This window comes from Mycteria americana, chromosome 7, assembly GCF_035582795.1.
Source record: "Mycteria americana isolate JAX WOST 10 ecotype Jacksonville Zoo and Gardens chromosome 7, USCA_MyAme_1.0, whole genome shotgun sequence".
NCBI classification, from domain to species: Eukaryota; Metazoa; Chordata; class Aves; order Ciconiiformes; family Ciconiidae; genus Mycteria; species Mycteria americana.
This window is the reverse complement of record NC_134371.1, coordinates 58,194,894-58,221,082: the sequence shown is the minus strand read 5'-3', so window position 1 is coordinate 58,221,082 and position 26,189 is coordinate 58,194,894. Positions and strand designations below refer to the sequence as shown.

The following is a 26,189-nucleotide window of genomic DNA, read 5'->3' as shown; positions in this document are numbered from 1 at the left end:
CTGGCAGAGGGGACAGCCTGGGGAGGACTGTGGAGACTGCGCAGGGTGCCCGGCATGCTGGCGTGAGGCTGCCAGGAAAGCCTCAATAAACATCTAGCCTCTCTGTTTATTTATGACTGAGGATATTTATACCACAAAGTCCTTTAAATTTAGCTGGGGACACACCCAGGCACCATCCAGTGCTGACGGCCATGGGGAGCTCCCGGCACAGCCCGTGTCGGCACTGGTGCACCAGCGGCACCAGATACGCCCCAGGAGCAGCACCCCCAGGACCAGCACCCACCATGGGGTGCGAGGCACAGAAGCACGGCTGTGGGGACGGCGGCGCTTCTCACTGGGGGCAGGATGAGGCTGGCACCCCGGTGGGACTGGGCTCCGGGGGTTGATGGCTCCATGCCCGTGCAGCGAGGATGCCGGTGCCACCGGGGCAGGTCCCCATCTCCCCGACCCCAAAGCACGCTGGGCCACGCCAGCACCTTCCCGTCCCGGTGCTCAGTGCTGTGCTGGGCTGGTTGCGGAGTCAGAAACAACCTTGGGGCTACGTCCCGAAATTATGGCTCAGTCACGGCTGGGCTTGGAGCAGCACCGGCTGCGCCACCCCGGCTCCGCAGGCTTTGACCCCTGTCCCCCTGTCCCTCTGTCCCCCTGTCCCCTCCAGCCGCTGGTCCCGGCCCGGCGGGGCCGTGCCGGAGCCTCCCCGCCCCGCCGCCGCGGTGTCTGCCTCCCTCTGCCGGCAGCGGGGCACGGCTGCTCCCGCTACCGCTCCCTGGCTCTTGGAGCTCCGGGATTCGCAGTCCCTCAGCCCCGGGGCAGCACTCCTGCTGTCCCCTGCCAGCCAGGCCCGCTGCCTCCTTCTTCCCCTCCATCCAGCTTTGGGTGAAATGCGGCATTTTGTTCACACCGCAGCTTCCGGCTGCTCGATGTGTCGCTCTGTCCTCGTCGCTATGGCATCGTCTGCAGAGCTGGGTCTGCAGAGTTTAATCAGCAGTGGCTTGGCATTGCCCCTGCCCCGCGGTGAGGTGCAGAGCAGCCTCCAGGCACCCGCAGGCCTGGCTGCCCCGTGTCCCACGTGGACCCCCTGCGAGGTGCCGTGGGTGCTCACCTGAGCATCCCTCAGCACTTGCAGCCGTGTGCTGTGTGGACGTGCCACTGTGCTCATCTTACCAGACCACTTGCTGGTCTCCCAAGTCTCTTTATCAAGTGAATTCCTTGTCTTGGAAAGGGACCCAATAGCTTTGGACAGGCGAGGTCAAGTTTCCACAAGGCAAAGGCAATGTGAGTTAGGATCCCGACCCGTTCACTCTTTATTAATTAGATCCCATCTCAGTTTCCCCTGTTTCTCCAGGACAGATGTCATGCCCACCAGCCTGTGATAGCCCTTGACAGCTAAGACAGCCCCACGTTCTCCCATAAATATGCTGCGCCTCATCCCACTCTGACACTGAGCCTTTCACCTCCAGCTTGTCCTAAAATCCCTGCCTCCTGGACCAAAAAAAGTCGTAAACAACTCTGTCTCTGACAAGTGGGAGCTCAGGGCTGGCCAGCCTGAACAGGGTCTGCATGCCCATCAACCCAGCATCCCACCCCACAGGGACCACACACCTGGGTGCTCCCCTGGCCTTGGCCATCCCTCCCAGCCTTTTGCAGCTGTCCCCTCTGTCCCCTGCTTCCCTTACTGCTGCCAAGTCACATTAAGAGCTGCAAAGCCGCACGGCAGGGCCGGCCAGGGTGCGTGTCCTGGGGACAGGCAGCTCTGTGTGGCAGAGCCTGGCCATGCCCGAAGGCTGCCTGTCCCTGCCCCTGTCCCCGGGCATTCCAGGGCTTGTTTTCCGGCTCGGGGACGATCTCAGCAGCCCAGGGCAGGGATATCTGGATTTTATCTTCTGTGAACGGCTCCGAAGGGACCCGCCTCCCAGCTGTCCGTGTGGAGCTCCTGCAAGCGCTCCCCAGGGACACACGAGCCATTCTGGGGACGATAGGTGCCCGCTGCAGGGGAGCACCGGCACACACGAAGCGTGGGGCACCCTAGGAAGAGACAGCCCCTGTCTCTGCCAGCAGCGGGGGCACAGGGGACCCACGCCGGGCTGTCCCCACTGCCCATGGGGGACTATCCCCGAGTGTGCCGCAGGAGCCAGCCAGGATCCGGCCCCGGCTGCTTTGCCGGCGGCTGCAGTGAGCGGCAGCTGGCCGCAGAGGGAGCCCGGCCCCTTCCCAGCCCTCCCGGCGCGGGGGGAAGCCCTGGCACCCGGCCCTCCTCCTCCATCGCCTCGGTCAGGCCGGCAGCTCTCCTCCGAGCTCCGGCCCCTCGGCCCGTGAGATGAGAGTGTGGGTTCTCAGCACCCGCCAGGTCCCCCGGAGTGCCCTCTGCAGAGGGTGGCGAGCTGCAGGTCGGGCCGGCAGAGGGGTGACCCCCACCCCGGCACGGTTGGGTCCCACCATGCGGTGTCCGTGCGATGCCCCTGCCTCCATCCCTCCGGACCTGTGCTGGGGAGACCCCCCCCAGCCACTTAGGTGTTCCCCAGCACTCGTGTCTGGCTGTGCCTGCAGGCAGCAGCCGTAGCACCCACTCATCTCCACCAGCACCAGGAATTTTACCCATCCTGGGGTCCATGGACTTCAACCGTCAAGCCCTCCAGCCACCCCCTCCCGTTCTGGCACCCCCACTCCAAACATAGCTGGTGTTTATTTTGCACCAGGGCACGCTGGTTTGTTACAATCCCAGCGAGAAAGGCACTCAGACTCTTTAAGTATAATTTAAAATGCTATTTATTAGAGCTTCCACTATAGAGAGACTACTATAGATAACCTTAGATCCCTTCAGATGCTGGGAACCCTGAGCAGTGCAGCATCGAACTGACCTCCGATCCATGTGCAGCACATCATGCAGACCCCGTCGGTGGAAAGGGTTATCCCACTGTGGTCATTTGAGTTAATATTGAATTTTCTTAGAGGAAAACAGCTCTATTCATCATTTCTACTGCCAAAAAGAAAGATGTTCACATGAGCACTTCTTGCTGCTGTTTTAGATAAAGACACAGATATACAGCCTGGCTTTTAACCCGGCTGAGCTTACCCCGCAGCCAAGGGATGTCCGCAGCACAGGTCTGGGCCTGCTCAGCTTGCTGTTACGCGGGTCACTAACTCCTCGGCGTACTATGGTCTCCTGGCCAGGACCACGGCAGCACCCTGGCTGGAGCGGAGTGGCAGAGCTGAATGGAGCTGTGCTATTTCCACACCATCACTGCATTCCCCACACTGCCACGCTCCAGCCCTGGGGACACTTGGCTGAATTCCCCGCAGGAAATTTCAGCAGTGGTCAGAGGCATGACATGGTGGAGGATGGGTGAGGGGACATATCTGCGTGGATGGTTACACCCTGTGCGTGCCCCAAGGGGAACCGAAACCCCTTGTCATGCAGGGTGAAGCACTGCGGGATGAGCTGGCCAGGCAGCACCACATCCTCCTCACTGCCCTCAAAGATGCAGAGGAGAGGGGCTTGGGGGCTGTCCCCAAGGACCTGCATCAGAAAATGTCATATTTGAGCAAGTGCCAGCTGCTGCTTCACCAGGCTGGTGCAGCCGTTGTCCCCTGTTCCTCACCCCCATGCGCTCTTTGTAGGAGAGCCACAACCCCACAACCCCAATCATGCACCGGCGTGATTTACGCCTGGCCACCTGCCTGCCCATCACTCCCCAGGGACACAGCACCAGCCCCAGGCAGGGCAGCAACATGACCCCCTTCTGCTAGGGCCCAAGAGCCGGCTGGCCAGGCTAGGAAGGGGGACCTGGCGACAGAGAGATGCGAGCCTGGTCCCTGCGTGTGGCTGGCTTGTGGTGTGGCAGGGACAGGGGTGGGGGGGCACCCTGCGGCGTGTGGCTGGCCGCCAAGTTGCAACAGGAACTGAGAGGAGCTCTGCGAGCCCTGCCCAGCCTCTGGGTACTCGCTGTCCCCGTCCGGGGAGCAAAGATGGGTTTGCAGAGCCCCAGGGCTGCAGCCACACCCCCTCCCTGGGCAGAGCACCCATGGGTGCACCGAGGCAGGGTGGTGCTCGGGGGAGACAGTCCCTGGGGTGATGCTTGTCCCAACTGGGGGTGATCAGCGGCCAGCAGCCCGTGGGCAGTGGGCTGAGTGCTGCAGCAGGATGGCAGCCGCCTCCAGCTGCTCCAGGTCCGTGGGGCGCTGTCATGGGATAGCTCCCAGTGGCCGAGCAGCAGGGGGAGTGGGGACAGCTATTTTGGGCAGCCTAAGGCACCCCAGCTGTCATGCTCACTGCAGCACAGAGCCTGTGCCAGGGCAGGGACCTGGGTGCTGCCCTGGGAAGCGTTAGGGGAGGTGCATGTGCTTCCCATGGGGTTCCCAGCACCCTGCTGCTTCCTGCACCCAGAGGTGAGCCATGTCCCAGGGACAAGACAGCCCAGTGTAGAGCCGACATGGGTGATGCTGAATCCATCCAGATGGCTCCGTGCCTCCCAGCCAGCTGTGACCAGGCCAGAGGGAGGAACAACAGCCTCAGGACCTGCAGCCAAAATATGAGCTGCCAGCAATGGAGCCCTTGTCTGTGCCCAGGGCTGTGCCTGCTGGCTACACGCGTCCGCAGTGTGAAACATGAGCCTTGCGCTGCAAGCTGGGTGCCGTGTGTGCCGCCGAGGTGGGCTGTGGGGAGGGCAGTGCCGGGCAGCGCGGGGGCCCAGCTTCATCCCCAGCAGCCGCTGGCCGCGGGGCACTGCAGGTTTGCCCATGCATCTCGCTGCCCATCCAAGCCAGAGCTTCTCCCAGGCTGGCTGGATCCTCCACGAGGGACTTTTCCCAGGAGACTAGCAGGCACTGGAGTGGAAAGTCCCCAGGAGCTGTGCCCGTGCTGCTGGGGACGCAGATCCCTGTGGCCGGGAGCAACGATGCCTGCGGCGCCTCCTCCCCTCCCTGACACCACTCGCCTGCCCTGGCACTTGTCCAGGCCGCAGCGCTCAGCCGAAGCCTGGAGCCGGAGGCGGTGTGAGCTGTTGGCAAAGCCTGGGGCAGGGGCACGGCAGGGCCCGGGGCGGAGCCGAGCCTGGGGCTGGGTGAGGGGCAGCTCTTGGCACAGCAGGGACAGGGGTCCCGGGATGCAGGGGAGTGCCAGGGCAGGAGCATGGCACTGCCATACGGATTTGCAAGCATGCCAGGTCTTTGCTGGGGAGCAAGGTGGCTCTCACAAGGTGGCTTCAAATTGCTGGCAAATCAAGGACAATTTTGGGGACTTTCCAAGAGCTACGATACTATTGCAGGAGCCATAGGGTGGGAGAGGATGTGCTGTCGTGGACCAGTTCCTCTCCCCATGTGCTGGGCAGGATGAGGAGGACATGCAGGGAAGAAAAGAAAGATGGGAAAGCTGGAAGGGCAAAACAGGAGCTGGTGGCTCTTGCCTGGAGCTTCCCCTGCCGCATTGACGGGTCCTTCCTGATAATGCAGGGGCAGCTGAGCCACCCCCAGAGCAGGCACATCCAGCCTGTGTGGGGACTTCTACCTCCATCCCCCCATCCTGGTGGGAGAGGGTGTGCCCTGCCAGCCTGCTCCCTGTCCAGGCTCCAGTGGTCAGATGGGAAGCTGGGGGACCAGGATGAGGGTCACCCCAGAGTGTGTGGTTCCCCCGTCTCTGCAGCTCCCCAGGCAGCCTGGTCCCCTTTGGGGCTGGCCCGCAGCCTGGGGAGCTGGGATTTACTTCCGAGAAGCTGGTTTAAAAGAAAACGGGTGATTTTGGGGAAGTACCATCATGCCAATGATGAACTTTGCCCTCCCCCTGCCTCCCACCCCGGGACACGTGCATGCACTGGCAGCGTGAACCAGGGCGGGGAGGACAGGGAGCCCTGGCTCTGCTCGCAGCATCCTGCTGACAGGGAGACCTCGGGGCCACATCCAGACCTGGCAGTGCTGGGGGTCACAGCGCTCAGGAAGCAGGTTGGGACACAACCCTGGGGTCCCTCCATGGAGGTGCACAGCCAGCCCCCGTGCTGGGCACGTGGGGGGGCAACATTAAATCCTGCTGTATTTGGTGTACCCCCAAGCTCTGGACCACGCCAGGGCTCCAAGCACTTGGGGATCCCCACAGCCCCGTGCCGCCAGCCTGGCACATGGGAAATCTCCGGAGGCTGCTGGCATTTCGGCTGGCCCAGCCCTCTCAGGTGCTGGGAGCTGGCGTTTCCTCCCCACCCTTCACCCCTCTGGATCCCTGCCCGCGTTTGCCCGCGATTTCCCAGGCAGCAGCACCCATGGAGATGGGAGAGGGAGAGGCCATGCTGCTGAGGCAGCGATGCCACCCTCATGCCGACACTTGTCCCCCACGGAGATGCCACAGCCACCATGAGGTCACTTCACCTGCCTGCAGCGGGGGAAGCTGCTGGCCCCACAGATTTGAATGGCATCAGGGAAGATGTGCTCTGGCATCACCCCCACCACCCTGCGGGGACTTGGGGAACACTATGACACCTGCCAGCCTCGAGGAGGGATAGTGAGGAGGGAAGGACATGGGTCCCCCAAAGTGGGAAATGGGGGGATGATTGCTACCATGTGGGGAGAGATGGGTGAAGGGGGCACGAGCACAGACTGGAGGCTCGCACCCATCCCACATCCCTTTGGCACTGCAGCCTCCCACCCCATGGACCACGTTTGGCCTCTGCCCCTGCTGTGGCTCTGGGCACCATGAGACCCTGGGGAAGTCCTGACCGGCGCGCAGGACCGTGGCCAAAGCCACGGGTGCACGAAGTGCCCAGGCTGCTGGGGAGGAGGCATTTCCACCCAGGTGCAGGGTGCTGCAAGGGCACTGCAGCATCTCAGAGGCTGCACGGGGCCAGGAGCAGCCCCTCCCTGACCTGCCGGGGGCTGCGGGGCCCCTCCTCCTGTTTCCCGACGTGGAGACATTGGAGAGCGCACAGAGGAGACGCACAGAAAGGGAGCGAGACCCTGAGGAGGGGAATTGAAAGCATGAGTTTCATCCCTGGAAATCCATCCCTTGAAGGTCAAGTCTGCAACTCTGCAGCTGGCAGCTCCTCTCCAAAGCCCAGACCCTGGGGCAGGGGTGTGGGTTGCAGCCGGGTTCCAGCTCTGACGCAGGACGCTGGGCGTGGGATGCTGGATTTGGGATGTGGGGTGTGGATGCTGGATTCAGGTTCTGGGTGCCAGATTTGGGCTGCAGGGTGGGGTGTGAGGCCATGTGCAGCCAGGAGCAAGGGTACTAGCGAGCAAGCTGGCTCCTGGTGCAGAGCAGCCTTGCGCAGGTGCTGGGAGGGAGTGGGAGGACCTGAGCACCCGCCAGTTTTGCTGCTTGCCTTCCACTTCCTGCTGTGGGTGTCCTGACTCTGGCTTTACCACACTTGCGAAACAAAAGTGTCAGCACATGAGTACACTGGCACCAGCTCCCAACCTGCAGCCCAGCACACTGGCGAGTCTGCAGCGGTGGGGCCTGCAGTAGCTGGCCAGACACCCCTGGGGCACCCACCCTATCGCTGCCCCCAGTTCCATCCACCCCATCCCATGCTGAGGATTTCCTTAACCAGGCGGCAACCCCCAAGGACAACAGGGATCCATGAAGAGGGATGCTCTCCAAGTCGGCTGGAGCACCAGGGGGTCAGCCCTGGCATGGGCTGCGGAGGCGGAAAGGACCAGAGAGCACCCAATGGGATGTGGGAAGGGCTGTGCTGTTGGTGGACTTGGGGTGCTGGGCTGTGGGGCGCAGGGCCCCTGCTGCACCCCTGCCACGCTCCCCACAGCTGCCCCGAGGCCCCGGTGTGCAGCACGCCCTGGGAGCTGAGAGGGATCCAGGGGACAGGCCAGGGTGCCGGGGTGCAGGCACCCGTCCCGGCATGCGGGAAGCCCAGCAGGAAGGGGTGGGGAGGGGAGGGGAGGGGAGGGGAGGGGAAGGGAGGGGAGGGGAGGCCTTGGCGCACCCGTCATGTATTACTGGAAACATCTGGCCTGGGCTGCGGGGGCGTGTGCTGGCTGCACACGCATGTGCACACATACACATGGGTATGGGGACGCACACATGCACATATGTATTTATGGGTTTGTGTATACCAGTACGTGCATCCACACCTGTGTACACTCATGTTCACGTGTGCATACGTACCCATACATGTGTACACATACATACACGGGCACGGAGGTCTGCACACACATGTAGATGCCCACATACACATCTATGCATATAGATACAGACATGTACACTTATGTGTGTACACACATGTACACGCACACCTAAATACACAGGTATATATGCACAGATTTGCACGCATACGGGTGTGTGTACGCGTGCCAGCAATCACACTTGCTGCAGCATGCACATGCGTGGACATACAGGTGTGTGCGCATGGCCCCCCACACGTGCGACAGACACGTGCACACACACACGTGCGCACACATGCGCACACATGCACACGTGTACGAGTCACACTAACCGCGCGCGTCCTGGCCGGAGCCTGCGGCCATCCCCCTGCCCGGGTTCGTCACGGGGCTGCGCCCTGGCAGTGTGAGGCTGTGCGTGCGCATGCTGCGTGCGGGTGTTCCTCCGTGTGTGCCCGTGGGTGTGAAAACATGCGTGTGCGGATGCATGTGTGCCCCGTAGGAGCCTGTGTGTGACCATATGTCCTATATATGTCCACGTGTGTCATGTGCCCGTGCAAGCCTGCATGTGCCCCTGGGTGTCCACGTGCCTGTGGGCTGCGTGCGGGCTGCGAGTGCCCACGTGCGCCAAGCATGCCACGCTTGTGCCCAAGCGTGCCAAGTGCATAGTGTGCCCGTGTGCCCACGCGTGCCCACGCGTGCCTGTGCACGCCCGTGCGTGCAGCGTGCCCATAGGTGCCCGCGTGTGCCCATGTGTACCACGTGCGCCCACGTGTGCCGTGTGCGCTCTCGCCCCGCGGGTGCCCGCGGTGCCCGGCGGTGCCCGCGCCCCCGCTGCGGGTGCGGGTGCCGGAGCGGGGCGCTGGGGAGCGCGGCGGTTCGGGGGGCGGAGCGCGGCGGCGGGGGCGAGAGGCGGCGCCAGCCCCCACCGACCTCCAAACTTTCATTAACTCGGCGGCACCGGCGGCGGCGGCGGCGCCGGGCCTGGCACGGCAGCGGTACGGGTACCGGACCGGGCGGCGCTGGCGCGGCGGGAGGGGCCGGGCGGCGGCATGGGCACGGTAAGGGGCGCGCACCTCCGCCGGCACCGGGTGCCCGGCCCGGCCGGCAGCCGCGGGAGCACCGGGGCGGGGGAGTGGGGGGGGGGGGCTGCCGGGGAGGGGCGACGAGGGGCTCCGGGGAGGCAGGGCCGGGGACATCGGGAGCGGCACCGGGAGCGGCCACCCGCCAGGACGGCGGCGGGAGCGGGATGCGGGGCGGTACCGCATCTGTTGCTCTCCCGGCGCGGCGGCGCGGTACCGGGGGAGCGCGGGGGCGCGGCGGGCGGAGCGGGGCCGCCCGCCGCTGCACCCGGGGGGGGCGGCGGGGACCGGGGCGGCCCGGCCCGGTGGCGGGGCGGGGGGGCTGGCGGTAATTTTCCACGGGCATGTGCCGGGGCGGGGCGGCGGAGCAGCCACCACGTGGCGGCTGATGTAACCGGGCCCCCCCGCCGCCGCCGTGCTGCACCGGGCGGCCGCGGCGGGGGGGTGCCGGGCGGCGGGCGCTCGGGGGGGAAAGGGCGGCGGCAGACCGGCCCGCTGCCCGCCCCCCGTGGGTACCGGGAATCCCCGGCTGCGGCGGGCCCGGCGGATGCTGGCGGAGGAAATGGCCTCGCAGGTGGCAGCGGACGAGGGCGGGGGGCTTCATCCTGCGGCCGGGCATCCGTGGCCTTCCCCTGGGTGCCGTGGGCTGCCTCCCCCGCCGAGGTGTGACACCCCATCCGGGAGCCCCCGTGGGTGCCCGGGTGTCCCTACTTCCACGGTGCCACCCGTCCCGTCTCTAGGTACGAGCCGCCCTGCCCTCCGAGCTGTCATGGCATCCCGCAGCGCTGGGAGAGCCGCTCCGTAGCAGCCGGGGAATGCCGCAGCCTCGGGCATCCCTGCATCCATCCCGCTGCCGCCCCACACCTGGCTGGGCGCTTGCCTCCTTGCCAGGCTGGGAGCCAAAGCCAGCAGCATCTTGGCAGGCACGCAGCCTTATCAGCGCCTAGCAGATCCCAGGGGCAGCGACGGGCCGTCCCCTTGGGTGCTCTCCCCTCCAGGGACAGAAGATGAGTCCCCAGGCTGAATTCAGGGCCACAGGGCGGGCAGCTTTTGGCTGGCTGGGGATAGGTGTGCGGTGGGGAGGATGTCCAGCTGCTGGCCCTGTGCCTCCCGCCTCTGAGAGGTCCCCGTGGCACGCAAGGAGCAGGGCTTGTCGTCCTCCCCTCGCAGTGACGACATCTCAGCTCCTCTTGGAAATGCAGCTGCCCCTGGGGAGGGGTTTGGTGGTGGGACACCGTATCTGCTGGCAGCAGCCTGCCTGCGCTGGAGGGGCTGTGGCCAGGGCTGGGCGCTCGCCCCGCATCCCCCAGCCTCCTGCCCTTTATCTCTGCCACCCATGCTCCCTCCCTACAGCTTCAGGGCCTTGTGCCCCTCTGCTGATCGCTCCGTACCCACAGTGGCCTGGGGACCGGCCCTGGGGTGCTTGGCCGGTGGTGGTGGCGGTGGTTGGGGACCCTTGATGCGAGTCGGGGGTCTTTCCCCAGCCAGCAAGGGCACTGAGTGCTGGTGTGGGATCTGCAAACACCGGTGCTGTCACACAGACAAGCAAACTGGTGTTTTGCAAGAGCGGCTGTCCCTCTCGGCGAGGTCAGGCCCCAGTGCTCCCCTGGGGCCTCCAGCAGCCCCGGGCTGGGGCAGAGGTAAGGGCAGGCGAGGCAGCTGCCCTTGCCCTGTCCAGCAGCACCTAGCGCTTGGCAGAGCCCAGCAGCTCGGCCCCCCTGCGCTGCACGTGCACGCAATGCACCGGGGCAGAAGGCAATCGTTTCCCATCTGTGTCCTGCGCGGCAGCTGAGCCCTGAGCTGGCCCCGCTCAGCGCCCAGTCCCGGCGCTGCCGTGTGCCGCAGCCACTTCGGCTCCAGCTCTCACTGGGGGAGAGCTCGCGGGGCCCCCATTCCTACCCGTGGCCCCCGACGCCCACCCACCGGGAGGCCAGCAGCCAGCTGCCCGCAAGGTCGTCTGTCCACACCGGGTAAATCTTTAACTGCTTCTTGGGAAACACCTGGGAGCAGCCGCTCGTGTGGGTGCCAGGGGGTTCGGAGATGCCGGATGGGGGGGCAGCCACCAGGAAGGGACCCCGCCGCCAGCCCACCCGGCCCCAGGCCCTGTGTCCTCCGCCAGCCCCGCTCCTGTGCGCCCTGTGGGCAGGTAGAGGGGAGCAACCCGCCTGGCATGGCCCCTGGTTCCGGGAGGGAGGGGGAGGCCCGGGGCGGGGACGTGCCCACCCCACCACTCACGTCTCTCTTGGTGTCTCTCCCTTCTGCCCAGCTTGCTCTGACGGTGGATTGAAGTGCACCAGTGCTGGTGCGGCAGCCAGCAGGACAGAGAGCGCAGGCGAGGGACCCTGCGGCGGGCAGCTGGCACCGCGCTCCAGCCTCCAGGGATGGCCGATAAGTGCAGTGAGGGGCTGCTGGTAAGTGCCGGGGCACGGGGAGCGGGCTGGTGTGGGCACCTGCTGCAGGGACCCGCAGCACCCGGCGCAGGGAGCAGGACACTGGGGCTCCTGTAAGGCTTGGTGCCCCCCGGGACCCCTGGCCAGGCTTGTGCCACCGGGGTGCTCCCCCAGCATGATGCCCGTGGGGCAGATGCCGGCCACTGCTCGCCCTGAGCCTGCTGTCTGTGAGGCTCCCTTGGTGCGGTGTCTCGCCGTGCCTGGAGATGCTATCGCCCGCCTCAGGCACTCTGCCTAGCCTTATCACCTGCCCCAGCTCTCCGGGTGGGTGGCGAAGGCTGGAAAGCCCAAGCTGGGCGGCTCCTCTCCCTGCTCTCAGTAAGGGGCATGGGTGCCCCTCTGTGCTGGGTGCCCCCTGAGGGCATGGTGTGGGGCTGCTTCCCCTCTGCCTCCACCCGGCAGGCTCTACTGGACTGGGCTGGTAGGATGGTGCGTGGGCAGAGCTGGGTGTTTCCAGGCATCGATGCAGTGCCCGACCCTCCGTCCTTGCAAGCGGTGTGTTGTGGGGTGCTGTGCTGCTCTGTGCTCGCCTGCGCTGGGGAGGGCTGCAGTGCCCTGGGCGGATGCAGGATATGCCTGGCACGTGTCCTCCTTGGAGGGCTGCAACGGCCCCATGCTTGTGGCGGCTCTGCCGTGCAGCGAGCGGTTTGGGAGCCCCGAGCTCGCCTTCCCGTGCCGGGCTGCTGCGCTGCGCCTGGCAGGTGAGCCCAGGCTGGGCTTGGCTCTTCCCTTTTTCCTGACGGATGGAAGCTGAACACCGGGGCTGACACGATTGCTGGGCCCTCCCCTTCCCGGGGGGCTTCCCGAAATAGCTGCACGCTCCAGCCAGAGGGCCTGGAGCCAGGACTTCCCTGGGAAGCCGAGAGCCAGGGGAGCGGCGTGCCCAGCAGGCGCTTTCAGCACGCTCGCGTGCACATGGCTCCTCCGCTTGCGTGTCCCAGCGTGGGCTCGCTGGCTGTGCCTGCAGTGGGGAGCCAGCGCCTGTCCTGCCCGCAGCGGGCAGCATGGAGGGGTCAGGGCGGCCGGTGGGATGGGAAGGCAGGAGAAGGCCTTGGCTGGGAATGGGGATGTATCCAGGCTCGATCAGGGGTCTGTCATGGGGACGTGCTCCTGCACGTATGGGGCGCTCGCTGTGGCTTCATGCTGCCACTGCGTCCTTGCCCTGGCCGGCGCAGCCAGCATCGCACTGGGGTGAGGGCTGAGCCTGGCACCTGCGGCAGGGAGACAGGCATGGGAGCGCCCACTTGCTCCCAGTCAATCTTTAACTCACTTCTTGGAAGTACCTGACCAATCCATGCTGGGGCCAGAGTGTGCAGAGAGGTGGGGACGGGTGGGGGACCATGGGGTCTGGCACGTGCTGTGCTGGCCGCCCTGGCTTGCAGCCCTCTGCCCGGGGCTCCCCTGTTTGCGGGGCTGAGAAGACACCTGTGCACGGGGGTGCTGGTGTGGGGGCTGCGGGAGGAAGGCAGGTCCCCGTGAGAGCATCCCTGCTCCCGGAGCATCCCTGCTCCTGGAGCATCCCTGTGCTGCACCAGCTGCCAGAGCCTCGGGAGGAGCTGCGGCAGGATGGGTGCTGGCTGCTGAGCTGCCTGGGTCACTGGGGAAGGGAGCTAATCTCCCTGGCCTGCCTCCAGGGCCCTGCCAGTCACCTGGTAAAGCGCTGTGCCTGCCTGTCCTCTCATCCCTGCCTGCAGGTGCAGATCCTGCCTCCCCAGCCTGGCTGGGATCCCACAGCACAGCCCCTGCCCAGGGGTGTGTGTGCAGCCCCAGGACCGGGTGGGTTTGTGGTGAAGCTTGGGGTGCCCACTGTGCCCAGCCTGGGGAGGGACAGCAGTGATAGTGGCAGCCGCTGGGCGATGTGCAGCTGTGCCTCAGTTTCCCCACCTGTGAGCTAGGGCCTGCGCCCTCCCGTCAGTCCCGGCGTGACAAGGGTGCCGTCTCCTGCTTTTGCAGGCTCTGCATTTTGTGGACGTCCCTGAGAAGTGCTGCGTGCTCACTCCAAAATCACAGGCAGGAGGGCGGGCAGTGCCCCTCCACCCCTCCAAACCCTGCAGACGCTGTGGTGGCGGGTGCCCAACCTGGCGCTGGGGTGCAGGGCAGCTCCAGGGGCTGGATCACAGTCCCTGTGTGGCCGGGCAGGGGGGTCCCCATGGGGCCACAGAGGAACAGGGAGGGTCTGACAGCCTCTCCCTCCCCGGCCTTTAAGGACATTTTGTTTTGTCCTCCCCAGGGCGCTTTGTTTGGGTTCCAGCAGTGCCAGCGGCTCCTGACTCCCAGGGCTGCCTTGCTGGCACGGATCAGCAGTGTTCGGCTGTGGGGTGCTTGCCTCAGGTGGGCTTCTGCCGTTGCCCCAGCCCACCCTGGGTGGACACTGGGGTGCCGCTCCCGCCATGCTGCCCGGGGGTTGAGGGCTGGGGGAGCCCTGCCTGTCCCAGGCACCCCCAGCAGCCTGGTGCCGCTGGCTGCGGGCAGGGGGGCCAGCGGAGCTGCAGAAGTGGCTCTTGGCTGCGGGAGCCCTTCCTGGAATACCAAGGGGCAGCGATGGGGGGGCCGGTGGGGGATTTTTCTGCCTGAATGCCCTGGGCGAATCATGTCCGCCCTGGGAGAATGGGGCTGGAGAAAGGCAGCCCTGGCGGGAAGCACCCGGCTAGGGGATGGTGGCACCAGGGCAGGTCCCTGGGCATCCTCCCTGCTCCGGGCACCCTGCAGCCCTGCTCGGGGACAGGGTGACGGGGGCTGGAAGACCAATGGCCATCCCCGATACGCCCGTTGCCCGTGCCTCTAGTTCAGCCCCAGCACGACCAGCCAGCTGGGGTGGGGACCGGGGTCTCAGGGGAGGTGAGGGTCCCGCTGCATGCCCTTCGTTTCCAGCAGCATGTCCCTGTGGGGCTGGCAGTCCCCTCTGTCTGCTGGCCAGGCTGCCAGGGGAGCAGCGCGGTGCTCCCGTGGGCTGGCGCAGGGCCCGGCATCCCCAGGACGGGGCGGTGGGTCCCGCCGTGCTCAGGCTGCTGCGGGGGCACAGGAGGCAGTGTGCCCGGGGCAGGATGTCTGGCGGTGGCACGCGGGTGGCCAGGGCAAGGTGGTGCAGCTGAACCAGGCCACAGAGGGATGCTTGTGTAGGCTCTTTTTGGGGTGTCGGGGCACAGGAGGTGCTTGGCTGCATGTGGGGCAGGACTGGAGGTGTAAGCTGGGAGGGCTGGGCTGGGGTCGCTGGGGCTGGCACAGCGTGGGGTGGCTCTGGGCTTGCACGTGTCCCGGGGGGCACAGTTGGGTGCTGTTATCTCATGGATGGGGCATGTCCCAAGCTACCGGCTGGCCGGTGCAGGAGGGGACAGGGACAGGCACTGGGTGCCGGTGCGCGGGGGACTGAGTGCCCGCCCCACACATGTGTGCCAAGTGCCCACCCCACACACGTGTGCCGTTCACGTGTGTGCCCGCAGCCGCCGCTGCCCGGACCCCAGATGGTGGCCCAAAAGCATAGGCCCGTCCCCCCGCCCTCGGCGTGCCATCACGCCTCGCTGGCGCCTTGGCCACGCTCCCCAGCTGGGGCGCAGGGCTGGGAGCAGCTGGGGCACCCCGAGCCTGGCTGGGGGGCACCCCGTGCCCACCCTCCTGTGGGACACAGCACCCCACCGGGGTCCCACCCCACACTGGCAAGGGGGTGAGTGGGGAGGCTGCGGGGTGCCCCGGTGGCAGGAGGGTCGTGGCACAGCCCTCCTGCCAGCCAGATGGTCCCCCGCGGGGCAGTGACCTTGCAAGGGTTGCCATGGAGACCTCATGATGTCGCCAGCGGTATGACGTCAGAGTGAAGTGTCAGAGTGAAGTAGCATGGCACCAGGCTGGGGATGTGCCAGCAGGCAGGCTTGTCCCTGCGCCCCTGTCCCCCAGCGGGGCCATGCCCGGTCCCCGCAGCCCTCGAGTGCCAGGGGTTGGGGTTGGGCGTGCAGGGCCAGGCGGCTGCGTGGGGATGGGCATAGGGGCAGGAACGCGTGTGTGGGGCTGGGGGGGTTGGGGCATGGGAACGGGGGGCACCGAGGGGACGCAGCCCTCTGCCACGCTCCAAACACAGGTCCCCTGCCCGGCCAGACGGGCAGCGGCGCCCGGGGCGAGGGCAGCGTTGCCTGTCGGAGCGTGCGGAGCTGCGAGCAGCTGGACCCCGCTAATGAGGCCTCATTAAGCAGGACGGGGCTCAGCACGCTGCGCAGCCTGCCCTGCCCGTGCCTGCTACGGGGGGATGCCTGACTCGTGGAGGCACGGCTCGTGGGGGGGAAACTGAGGCACAGGGGTTCCCTGTGGCATGGGGCAACGCGGGGATGGTGCCGGGACGGGTGGTGTGGTGGGGCACCAGTGCCACGGTGGGGCGGGTGGCGAGGGGCCGAGCCTGGCTGGGAGGCGAGCGGGGAGTGGTGCCAAGTGCTGGAGGCAGCGGGCGGGGGGAGGCGGGCGGGTGGCTGCTGCGCCGGAGCCCGAGGTGCCAATGAAGCCGGGGACTCGCCGAGCCGGCCAGCCTGACCCCCCGGATGGCGGCTGTGGGCAGCTGGGCCCCCCCAGACCCCTTCAGCAGGTCAGTGGGGAGTTGAAAGCAGGGGTTTTGGGGCAGAGTGGGGGGCCAGGCTGGATGGCGGCTGTGCCAGCGCCATCCCCCCACCGCCGTGGCTCTCCAAGCCCCTCTGTGCCAGCTCTGGGGCGATGGCTCTGCGGGACCAAGTCACAGCTGCAGCTCTGTGCCGTGGGATGCTAGGGAGGCACCCCCAAGCTCCACAGCCAGGGACATGGGGTGCCCCGGGGCGGGAGGGCACAGTGCAGCACCAAGCCCCTCCATGGCCTCAGCTGTGTTGGGAGCAAGAAGAGATTGCCTGATAATTGTGTGTGTGTTAACTCTGGAACCTACTGATTGCAAGAGGGGTGTACAGCACCCCTTCGCCTTGCTCAGTGCTGGAGGGGCAGAGTCTAGCTAAGACCCCTCCCCTTCTGCCCCCTCCATTTCATGGGCATCAGCAAGCAATGTCAAAGTTTGCCCTGGCCCCCCGTGGCACTCCGGGGCCGAGGCTGGTGCTGCTGCGGGCAGCTGGCAGAGCACATTCAGGGCTGTCACTGGGGCTGGGCAGCCTCCCCGCATTGGGGGGGCTGTGTAGCACTGCGGGGGGGTCCTGCGGTTTGGACATCCCCCTCAGCATTGCATCACCCTGGCCCTGGGAGTGCCCCCTTGCCTGTGCTCCTCCTGGCACTTACGGCTGATGCTGCCACAGCCCGGGCCGTGCCAGGTGCCCGTGCCCCCATGCCATGCCTCTGCCGCACCAGGGCAGGGGCAAACACGGGGCTGGGCACTGCAGAGAGAGGGCAGGGATGGCTGGGATGTGCCGGTGGGGCTGGCAGAGCTGGGCGGGCACGGCAGCCTCTGGCACGGGGCTGGCACTTCTGGGTTCATCACCCCATCTGCCAGGGAGTGTGGGGGCCAATTACAGGGGCACCCCCCCACCGCAGCAGCCAGGAGCTGTGGCTGGACGGGACACCGCTCTCAAAGTTACCCCATTCCTGGGGCACCCTCTCCAAGTCACCCCATTCCTCCATCCCCAGGGACCCCCACCCCAGGCTGGGGTTCCCCTGCCCCAAGTGTCCTGCACCCCACTTCCCTGCCTTGGAAGAGCAGCTATTTTGGCAAATGATGTAATGAGCATTTATTTATACCTTCCGGCAGCCTCTGCCTCGCCCGGCCATGACTGCATCACCATCACCATGGCGAAGAGCAGTGACATCAGGCTGATGACATCAGGGGCTGACTGGTACCCTGCACTGACATTGCAGGAGCAGCCCTGGCACCCCATTAGGAGTCTGGGGAAGGAATTGGGCGTCCCTCACTGGTTCGGGGGGGCTGGATAAGGCTGGTGCCCCATGGAGTGCTTCTGCCGGGCTGAAATACGGCTGAAATATGGCACTCAAACTGTGGGAGCAGTTTGAGTGGGGAAAAAGCGGGGGGAACCATGCTGGAGATGCCTCTCATGGGGACATCCCCTCCCAGCATCAACCCCACCGCTGCCACAAGCTTTCCAGCCATAAATCAGGGCTCCTTCGAGAAGTGGGGGGCATCCGGGCACCCCAGCCAAGCTGTCATTGTGCGAGGCGATGCTGCTTAGCATGAGAAAGCCTCCAGTGCCAGGTGGCGTGATGGATGATGCCTGCTCTGCTGGGCTGGGGAATCTTTGGCCATGTGGCGGGAGGGGGGGTCCCTGGGGAAGGGGGAGGAAGGATGCCCTGGGCACCCCGAACGTCCCCCTTTGGGGGGCTTCCCTCCTGATGTTTGCACCTAAGCCAGGCATCTTTTGGAGCTGCATGGGAGCACATGCATGGAAAACTTGGGGAGTGGGATAAGGACCCTCCCAGAGAGGCTGCATCCTTGCTGGGGGGCAGCTCCCCCTTTGCAGCCCAGCTCTGTCCCATGCCCACAGCAGGGAGGGGGAGGGTCTCATCCTGCCGGACGCCTGGCTTCTCTGTGTCCCCCCCTCTTTTACCATGTGGGGTTGGGAGGGCGGTTAATGAGTGTAAAGGACAGGGTGACCTTCCCAGATTTGGGGAGAGGGGGGGTTGTAGCAAGCTGAGGGGTGAGCACGCAAGCATGTGCGCACGTGCGTGTGCTTTGTGCACACATGGGCACACATGTGGCTGCCCCCTTACTGGGGACAAACATGCCGAAGCCCTGCACCGCAGGAAGCGGGGAGGGGCAGCAGAGGCCTGGCGCTCTTGTTACACTAGTGCTGGGCAGCTCAGAGCTGGGGTGCCCCATCGGGCATGCGGGTGAAGCTGTGCCGGGGTGACCTGAGCAGAGGGGTGGCCCTCTGGCTTTGTGACAGGGATGAGGTCCCCTTCGGGCACTGGGGCTCCAGGCTGAGCTGGGGCCATGCGGTATCGTTCTGTCCCCCCGAGACCCTTTGCCAGGGAGGCTGGAGCATTGCCCCCCCCACACACACACTGGCTGTGCTGCTCATTAGGAGCCTCGTTAGTGCAAGCAGCTTAATCAGAGTCTTCCCAATTGGATCAGCCTGCTGGAGCGGGCAGCGTTCCCCAGTGTGGGCACAGTGCCAGTGTCCCCCTCCCCACCCTGGGAACCCCTTGGCCCTGCTCCTGCTCAGCACCCCAAAATAAGAGCCTCCCCCAGGGGTGCTCCCCCAGCACCTGCGGTTACTGTGAGCTCCTTTCTGGTGGAGCCTTTGCCCATGGGGTCTGGTGTGGGCACCCTGGTGTCCTGGCTGGGCACAACCGGTGTATCCCCCCTATAGCCCTGCCCAAAGCACCCGCCGATCCCCCCATCACCCCCCTCTCCCAGCCCTGCACCCCAGCAGCCCCCCCCGTGGCTCCCGGCGCGTGCAGGCCCCGCTCGCAGCAGATGGCTTTGTTTGGCAGCGCGGTGCCGGAGTCGCCGGGCATCACGTCCCGGCTGTGCCGGCCCTAATCGAATGATACGGTTAGGTGCACCGCGTCTGCCGCCCGCGCCCCGCCGGCGTGAGCAGATCTGAAGCGATGGCTCCCATTTGTGGCCCGCTCACTGCCCATGTCAGCCATCGTGGGGGGCACGTGGGGTGTGTGGGGGGGTGAGTGGGCATGGGAACGGCGTGTCCGTGGTGAGGACGCTGGCACCACAGAGCTCCGGCATCGTCCTAGGGCTGCCGGCACCCCATGCTGCTCCCATAGGGTCATGGGTGCTGTGGGGCCATGGACTGACCAGCACCCTCATCCCATGCACCCATCGCCTGGCCTCGGGTGGGGATGGGAGGGCTCAGGGCACCCATGGCACCCCAAAATGCCATCTGCCCTCAGCCCAACCTGTTGGAGCTCAGCAGCATCCAGGCAGGATATTACTGTGAGCCTGGGGCCACGCTGGGACGGAGCCACGGGGTGATGGGTGCCATCTCCGTCGGGGATGACAGGCGCCCGTCCCTGTTGTTGTTGTCCCTGGTGTGAGCTCGCATTGTGTGGCAGCCTGCACAAAGCGCCCTTTCTTGCCCCCGTCCAGCCCCCCGCCCAGGTCCCCTGCAGTGGGGGATGGCTGGGTGCTGGGGTAGTCCCAGGGGACCCACCTGCACAGGACCCACCCTGTGCTGCCCCGAGCACGGTGCCCTTGCTGGGCGCTGAGCCGGCAGCAGGACCCCAGCTGCAGCAGGGTGCCTTTCCCGGGGTGGCACCCAGCCCCCCACCTGCTCTAGTCACTGCACCCCACTCCCCTTTGAGGGGGGGGCCCTGCTTCACCCCGGGGGTCCCACCATTCCCCCCCAGCCATGGGCAGCGGCCACCCAGCAGGGCCTCTCTTGCTGGGCGCAAGGAGGGGGGGGGCGTGGGAACAGAGGCCCCTTTGTGCTCGGCTGCCCGGACCTGCTTTGTATGAGTTGCAGGCTCTTCCTTCACTGCAGCCGGGCTCCGGGCAGACCTATTCATCGGGGGGGCCGCCACCGCTGCCCTCCCCCCTCCTTGGCACTGCCTGTGCGTGGCAAGGTGGGGGGCTGGCATGGGGGAGGGATGGGGCAGGATGCGGGGGACCACCCGGCCCCACTCGGCGGCCGCTGCCCCTCCGATGGGGCCGGCAGGGGGGTCCCCAGTTGATGTGCCCCACGGCATCTCTCCACAGAACGGCACTGTGCCCGGGGAGCGGGGCAAGCAGGACAAGAGCGTCAAGCGTGGCAACTGGGGCAACCAGATCGAGTTCGTGCTGACCAGTGTGGGCTACGCCGTGGGGCTGGGCAACGTCTGGCGCTTCCCGTACCTCTGCTACCGCAATGGGGGAGGTGGGTGCCAGCGAGCCGGGGGAGCGGGGTGCTCCGGGGCAGGGGTGGGGGCATGTGCCCAGCCCCATGTGGTGCTTGCCAGCCCCAGGTGCAGTGCGGGGGGGCCGGGGGGGGGGGGGGGGGCATGGCCATGCCCAGGGTCGTTGCCTGCTCTCACCCTCTGGTTCCTGCCTGCCAGGTGCCTTCATGTTCCCCTACTTCATCATGCTGGTGTTTTGTGGCATCCCCCTCTTCTTCATGGAGCTCTCCTTCGGGCAGTTCGCCAGCCAGGGCTGCCTCGGCGTCTGGAGGGTCAGCCCCATGTTCAAAGGTAAGGGGCTGCCCATCCCCACTGGCACACACCGGCATGGGGCGCCCGCTGGCACAGCCCCTGGCACGTGGCACACCCCCCTGCACACCCCGTGTGTCCCCTGCACACACACCTCTGGCACATTGCACAGCCCCACACAGGCACCTGCGACTCGCACAGCTCTGCACGCCTTGCACACGCGTGCCTTGCACACGCACTGCTGCCGGTGTTGCAGGGATCCCCTGTGCACACACCCACCCCGGGCTGCACTGCCCTGCACACACAGCCTGCCTGGTGTCCCCTGCACGTATTACACATGTCCCTGCACACACGACACATCCCCCGTGCACACCCCAGCCCTGTACTGGCATCCACTGCAGGCATTACGCACACATCCCTGCACACGCCGCACGTGTCCCCTGCACATCGCCCTTGCAAGAGGCCGCTCAGGTCCCCTGAACGTGCTGTGGATGCCCATGGTCCCTGTGGCTGTGGGCACACTCCTACAGTCCTCTCCTTGCCCCGTGGGCGGTAAGTGCTGTGCCCACGCGCGTGGGTGCTGGCCATGCTCAGAGCTTGCCCTGCCGCGGCTGGACCCCGCTCCAGGTGCACCTCCTGGCACGCCGGCGTGCTCCTGTGCTGCCAGCTCCCTTGGCACATGCCTGCGTGCTGCCTGCTGGGTGACACACCCACACATCACGTCTGAATGCAGGCAGCGCGTGCACATGCTCCTACGTGCTCTGCACCGTGGCGTGTTCGGCCTGGGTGCATGTCCCCATGCTCGTGTGACCTCTGTCACCTGCCACCAGGTAGCCGTAGCCCTAAAGTCACCGTGGCCATGCAAGGAGAGACCCCCCAACCCGGTGGTTCTCCAAGGAGGTCTCCTGACCCCAAGGGTTTGCCTGGAGCCTTGCAGGCCATGCACCCTGTGTGTGTTGCTATCCATCCCAGGGGACCCTCAGCACCACGGGGTTTGATCAGAGGTAGAGGACCCCAGGCACGGTGGTGGGCTGAGCCGTGCAGTGCTCCCCACCCCAGTGCCACAGCCGGGCCCCGAGCGGCAGCATGGCTGCAAGGCTGCCGACAGCACCGCACGCTGCCCACCCCGCCCCACGCCACAAACCCCCGTGCTGCGCGCTGCGCACCGTACCCGCGCTGTGCCACACCATGCCACTCACCCCTCCCTGGTGCTGTTCCCAGGCGTGGGCTACGGGATGATGGTGGTGTCCACGTACATCGGGATCTACTACAACGTGGTGATCTGTATTGCCTTCTACTACTTCTTTGTGTCCATGACGCGTGTGCTGCCCTGGACATACTGCAGCAACGCCTGGAACTCGCCCGACTGCGCGGGGGTGCTGGACGGGAACCTCTCCAGCCACGCTGCCCTCGACCTCACCCGCCTCCTCAACGCCACCCAGAAGCGCACCAGCCCCAGTGAGGAGTACTGGAGGTACTGGGGATGGGGACGGGGACCGGGACCGGGGGAGGTGGTGGTGGCGAGGCCCCGCTGATGCTGGCTGCCCCCCGGCGCAGGAGGTACGTGCTGGACCTGTCGGACGACATCGGGAACCTGGGTGAGGTGCGGCTGCCCCTCCTGGGGTGCCTCGGCGTCTCCTGGGTCATCGTCTTCCTCTGCCTCATCAAGGGCGTCAAGTCCTCGGGGAAGGTACCCGCGTGTTCCCTCCGGGCCCCGCCCCCTGGCTGTGGACACGCCCCCTCTAGGCATAGCCCCTCCCCTCTTAGGAATGTACCTCCCGTTGTCGGTGTGGCCCCACCCCTTCTGGGCACAGCCTCTCCCCTTTTCGGCATGGTCCCAGCCTTCTGTTTATGCCCCTCCCACTCTGGGAAAGGCCACACCCCTTGTGACCTGGCCACACCCCTTCTGGGCACAGCTCCTCCCATGTGGCCATGGCCCCGCCTTCCCTGACCATAGCCCCTCCCCCTGGACCATACTCTCCCCTGCTGGTCCATTGCTCCACACTCTGGACCATAATCCCGCCCCTGGTCTGTAGCCCCTCCCACAGTCCATAACCACACCCCCATAGCCCCTCCCCAGCCCATAACCACACCCCTGTCTGTGGCCACACCCCCGGCCCCGCCCCACTGAGGTGCCCCCCGCAGGTGGTGTACTTCACGGCCACCTTCCCCTACGTGGTGCTCACCATCCTCTTCGTGCGCGGCATCACGCTGGAGGGGGCCCTCACCGGCATCATGTACTACCTGACGCCCCAGTGGGACAAGATCCTCAACGCCAAGGTGAGCGGGGACCAGGGCCGGCAGGTGGCCAGGGAGGAGCGGGGCTGGGGGACACAGCACTGACCACCCCACCGCCGCAGGTGTGGGGTGACGCGGCCTCGCAGATCTTCTACTCGCTGGGCTGTGCCTGGGGCGGGCTCATCACCATGGCCTCCTACAACAAGTTCCACAACAACTGCTACCGGTGAGTGCCCGACCGCGGCCCCTCGGTCCCCCTGCTTCCCCCGGGCCTGCCCCCAGCCCTGACCCCTCTCCCCGCAGGGACAGCATCATCATCAGCATCACCAACTGCGCCACCAGCGTCTACGCCGGCTTCGTCATCTTCTCCATCCTGGGCTTCATGGCCAACCACCTGGGCGTGGATGTCTCCAGGGTGGCCGACCATGGCCCTGGTCTGGCCTTTGTCGCCTATCCTGAGGCCCTTACCTTGCTTCCCATCTCGCCCCTCTGGTCCGTCCTCTTCTTCTTCATGCTCATTCTCCTGGGGCTGGGCACACAGGTAGGTCATGGTGGGGCGGCACGGTGGGGCCAGTGTGTTGGGATGTGGTGTGGCATGGTGGGGCCAAGGTGGTGACATGCTGCCCCCTCCACCCCACGTGCAGTTCTGCCTGCTGGAGACACTGGTCACGGCCATTGTGGATGAGGTGGGCAACGAGTGGATCATCCGCAGAAAGACCTTCGTGACACTGGGGGTGGCCGTGGCGGGCTTCCTGCTGGGTGTCCCGCTCACCACGCAGGTAGGTGACCGTGGGACTGCGGTGATGGGGTGCTGTTGCCGTGGCGACTGTGTCGCACTGACACCATCAGCCATGTCTGCGTTGTTGCCATGACCACCCTGGTGGTGGTGGCATCCAGGGCCTGGTGTTGCCATGCCAACACTGGCGATGGTATCCCGACTAAGCGTCTCCATGCTGACCCTGGCATTGGGTGTTGCCACGCTGACCGCAGCGGTGGTATCCAGGCTGTGTGTTGCCATGCCAGCCCTGGCAGCGCGGCTGTGCCGTTGCCCTGCCGACGGTGACGGTACCGCCACGGCAGCCGTGCCAACGGGTCCCTCTCGCAGGCGGGCATCTACTGGCTCCTGCTGATGGACAACTACGCCGCCAGCTTCTCCCTGGTCATCATCTCCTGCATCATGTGCGTGGCCATCATGTACATCTACGGTAGGTGCCACCGCCTGCAGCCAATCAGCCGGCAGGGCTGCCCCAGCCAACCAGTGGGGAAGGGGGGGGGGTGTGTGTGTGCTAACTTCTGGCCAATCAGCAGTTTCCTGCGTGCTAACTGGCCGAGGCATGCAAGGCCATTGGCCAATCGGGGAAGCCGTGACCCGAGCAGCTGGGTGGGTCCCACCAGCAGGTTCTGGAGCTGGTGCTGGGCAGGGCTGGGCAGGGGCTCAGGGTCCCACGGGGCCCCAGCCCAGCTGCGCCGGGGCTGACTTCCACTCGCCCCCGCAGGGCACCGCAACTACTTCAAGGACATCGAGATGATGCTGGGCTTCCCGCCCCCGCTCTTCTTCCAGATCTGCTGGCGCTTCATCTCACCCGCCATCATCTTTGTGAGCATCGCGACCATGGGGCACGGGGCCAGGGGAGGAGGGGGCGAGGATCCCACCTGGATCCATCCCTCACTCGCCCACCCTGGGAGGAGGGTGCTGGGCTGCAGGGGGGCAGCAGGGGTGGGGCAGAGCAGGGCGATTGGAGGGGGTGCAGGGCATGCTGGCGGCTCCCCACTGGCTGATCCTGCCTGTCCCTCCCCAGTTCATCCTGGTCTTCACAGTGATCCAGTACCGGCCCATCTCCTACAATGACTACGTCTACCCCACCTGGGCCATCAGCATCGGTTTCCTCATGGCGCTTTCCTCCGTCATCTGCATCCCCATCTACGCCATCTACAAAGTGTGCTGCTCTGAAGGGGACACGCTGCTGGAGGTGGGTGGCCAGGGGCTAGACCCCCCTTGTCCCTAGACCCCCTAGACCACCTGGGGCTGCCTGCAAGGCTGTCCCCCACCCCACCGGAGCTGTCGGCACCCTTGCAGCGGCTGTGTCAGGCAGCATCCGTGGGGCACCCCATCTCCGGGCACCCTGGGAGCCGCTGGCACGCTGAGGGAGGCTGGGGCAGGGGACCAGGGCGGGTGCTAACCCTGTCCCCGTCCTCTCCCTCTCTAGCGCTTGAAAAATGCTACCAAGGCAAGCAAGGACTGGGGCCCGGCGCTGGCAGAGCACCGCAGCGGGCGCTATGCCCCGGCGTTCAGCCCCTCCACCGAGTCCCACCTGGAGGTGCAGCCCCTGCAGCTGGAGAACGGCCGGAGCGAGGTGGTGGCTGCCTCCCCTGTGCAGGGCAGCAACGGCTCAGCCCACAGCCAGGACTCCAGACTGTGACCCCCCGCCGTCCCCACACCCCCTCTAACCCCTCCCGCGCGATGACACTTTTGCACCTTCCGCTGGCGGAGCCTGGCTCCGGGCCGCACCGGACCGTGGGGGGCTCTCAGCGCCCGTCCCCGAGACCCCCCCACCTCACCGGTTAACCCCCCCTGACCCCCCCCCCCCCCCCGTGGCGTTCGTTAACCCTCATGTTTACGGTAACCTTTGTGTGCGACGCTGGGACAAGAGAGGAGGGGGCACAGCCCCAGGAGGGCTGGGAGCCAGAGGCACTTTGCAGGGGCCCTGCCCCGGGGGGATGCACAGGATGGCGGGGAGCGGGGTGCTCCCCTGCTCCCGGCCCCCCTGCAGCCGGGCAGCCTGCCCTGCCGTGGGGCACCCTCCCGGCCTACCCATGGCGGCGGCATGGGGTGGGACCAGGGCTGGGGCTCGCAGGGACTGCCCACGGCCGCCCCCAGCTGTGTGTGCACAGGGCCGCTGTGGTGGGGGTTGGCACCGTAGGGACCCCCGGCCCAGGTGGGCACCTGCTGTGGCTCAGAGCCTGCAGGGTCCCACAGGTGGCCATGCCCAGGGACAGTGCCAGGCACTGGGCCAGCACAGGGAGACGGGGCAAGCACGCTGCCCGCATGGGCAGCAGGATCTCACGGCACAAGACGCAAGCACTTAGAGCACACGTGTGTGCGTGTGTGTGCCCCTCACAGACACAGTATGGGCACACACATGGCACACGTGGGCAAGCACATACACACGGTACTGTGGGGCTGTACAGGCAGCGAGCTGGTATGGCCCCCCATGCCCGCAGCACCCCGTGGCCCCATTGCGGGGCTGTGGGCGCCCGCCTGCGTGGCCAGGCACTGCCCGCA

The 26,189-nt window shown here is 66.3% G+C and overlaps 1 protein-coding gene across 1 annotated transcript; it reads left to right on the top strand.

Annotated features, from left to right (window-relative positions):
* The first annotated feature begins 8,993 nt into the window (after nt 1-8,993).
* On the top strand, nt 8,994-25,926 carry SLC6A9 (solute carrier family 6 member 9). The gene is made up of 14 exons (XM_075508610.1): nt 8,994-9,155; nt 11,443-11,587; nt 20,244-20,400; nt 20,579-20,710; nt 21,890-22,142; nt 22,226-22,358; nt 22,814-22,948; nt 23,029-23,132; nt 23,210-23,447; nt 23,551-23,685; nt 24,012-24,111; nt 24,403-24,503; nt 24,706-24,876; nt 25,114-25,926. Exons 2-14 carry the CDS (start codon nt 11,558-11,560, stop codon nt 25,324-25,326), a joined length of 1,902 nt encoding a protein of 633 aa, XP_075364725.1. The 5' UTR covers nt 8,994-9,155; nt 11,443-11,557; the 3' UTR covers nt 25,327-25,926.
* The last annotated feature ends 263 nt before the right edge of the window (nt 25,927-26,189 follow it).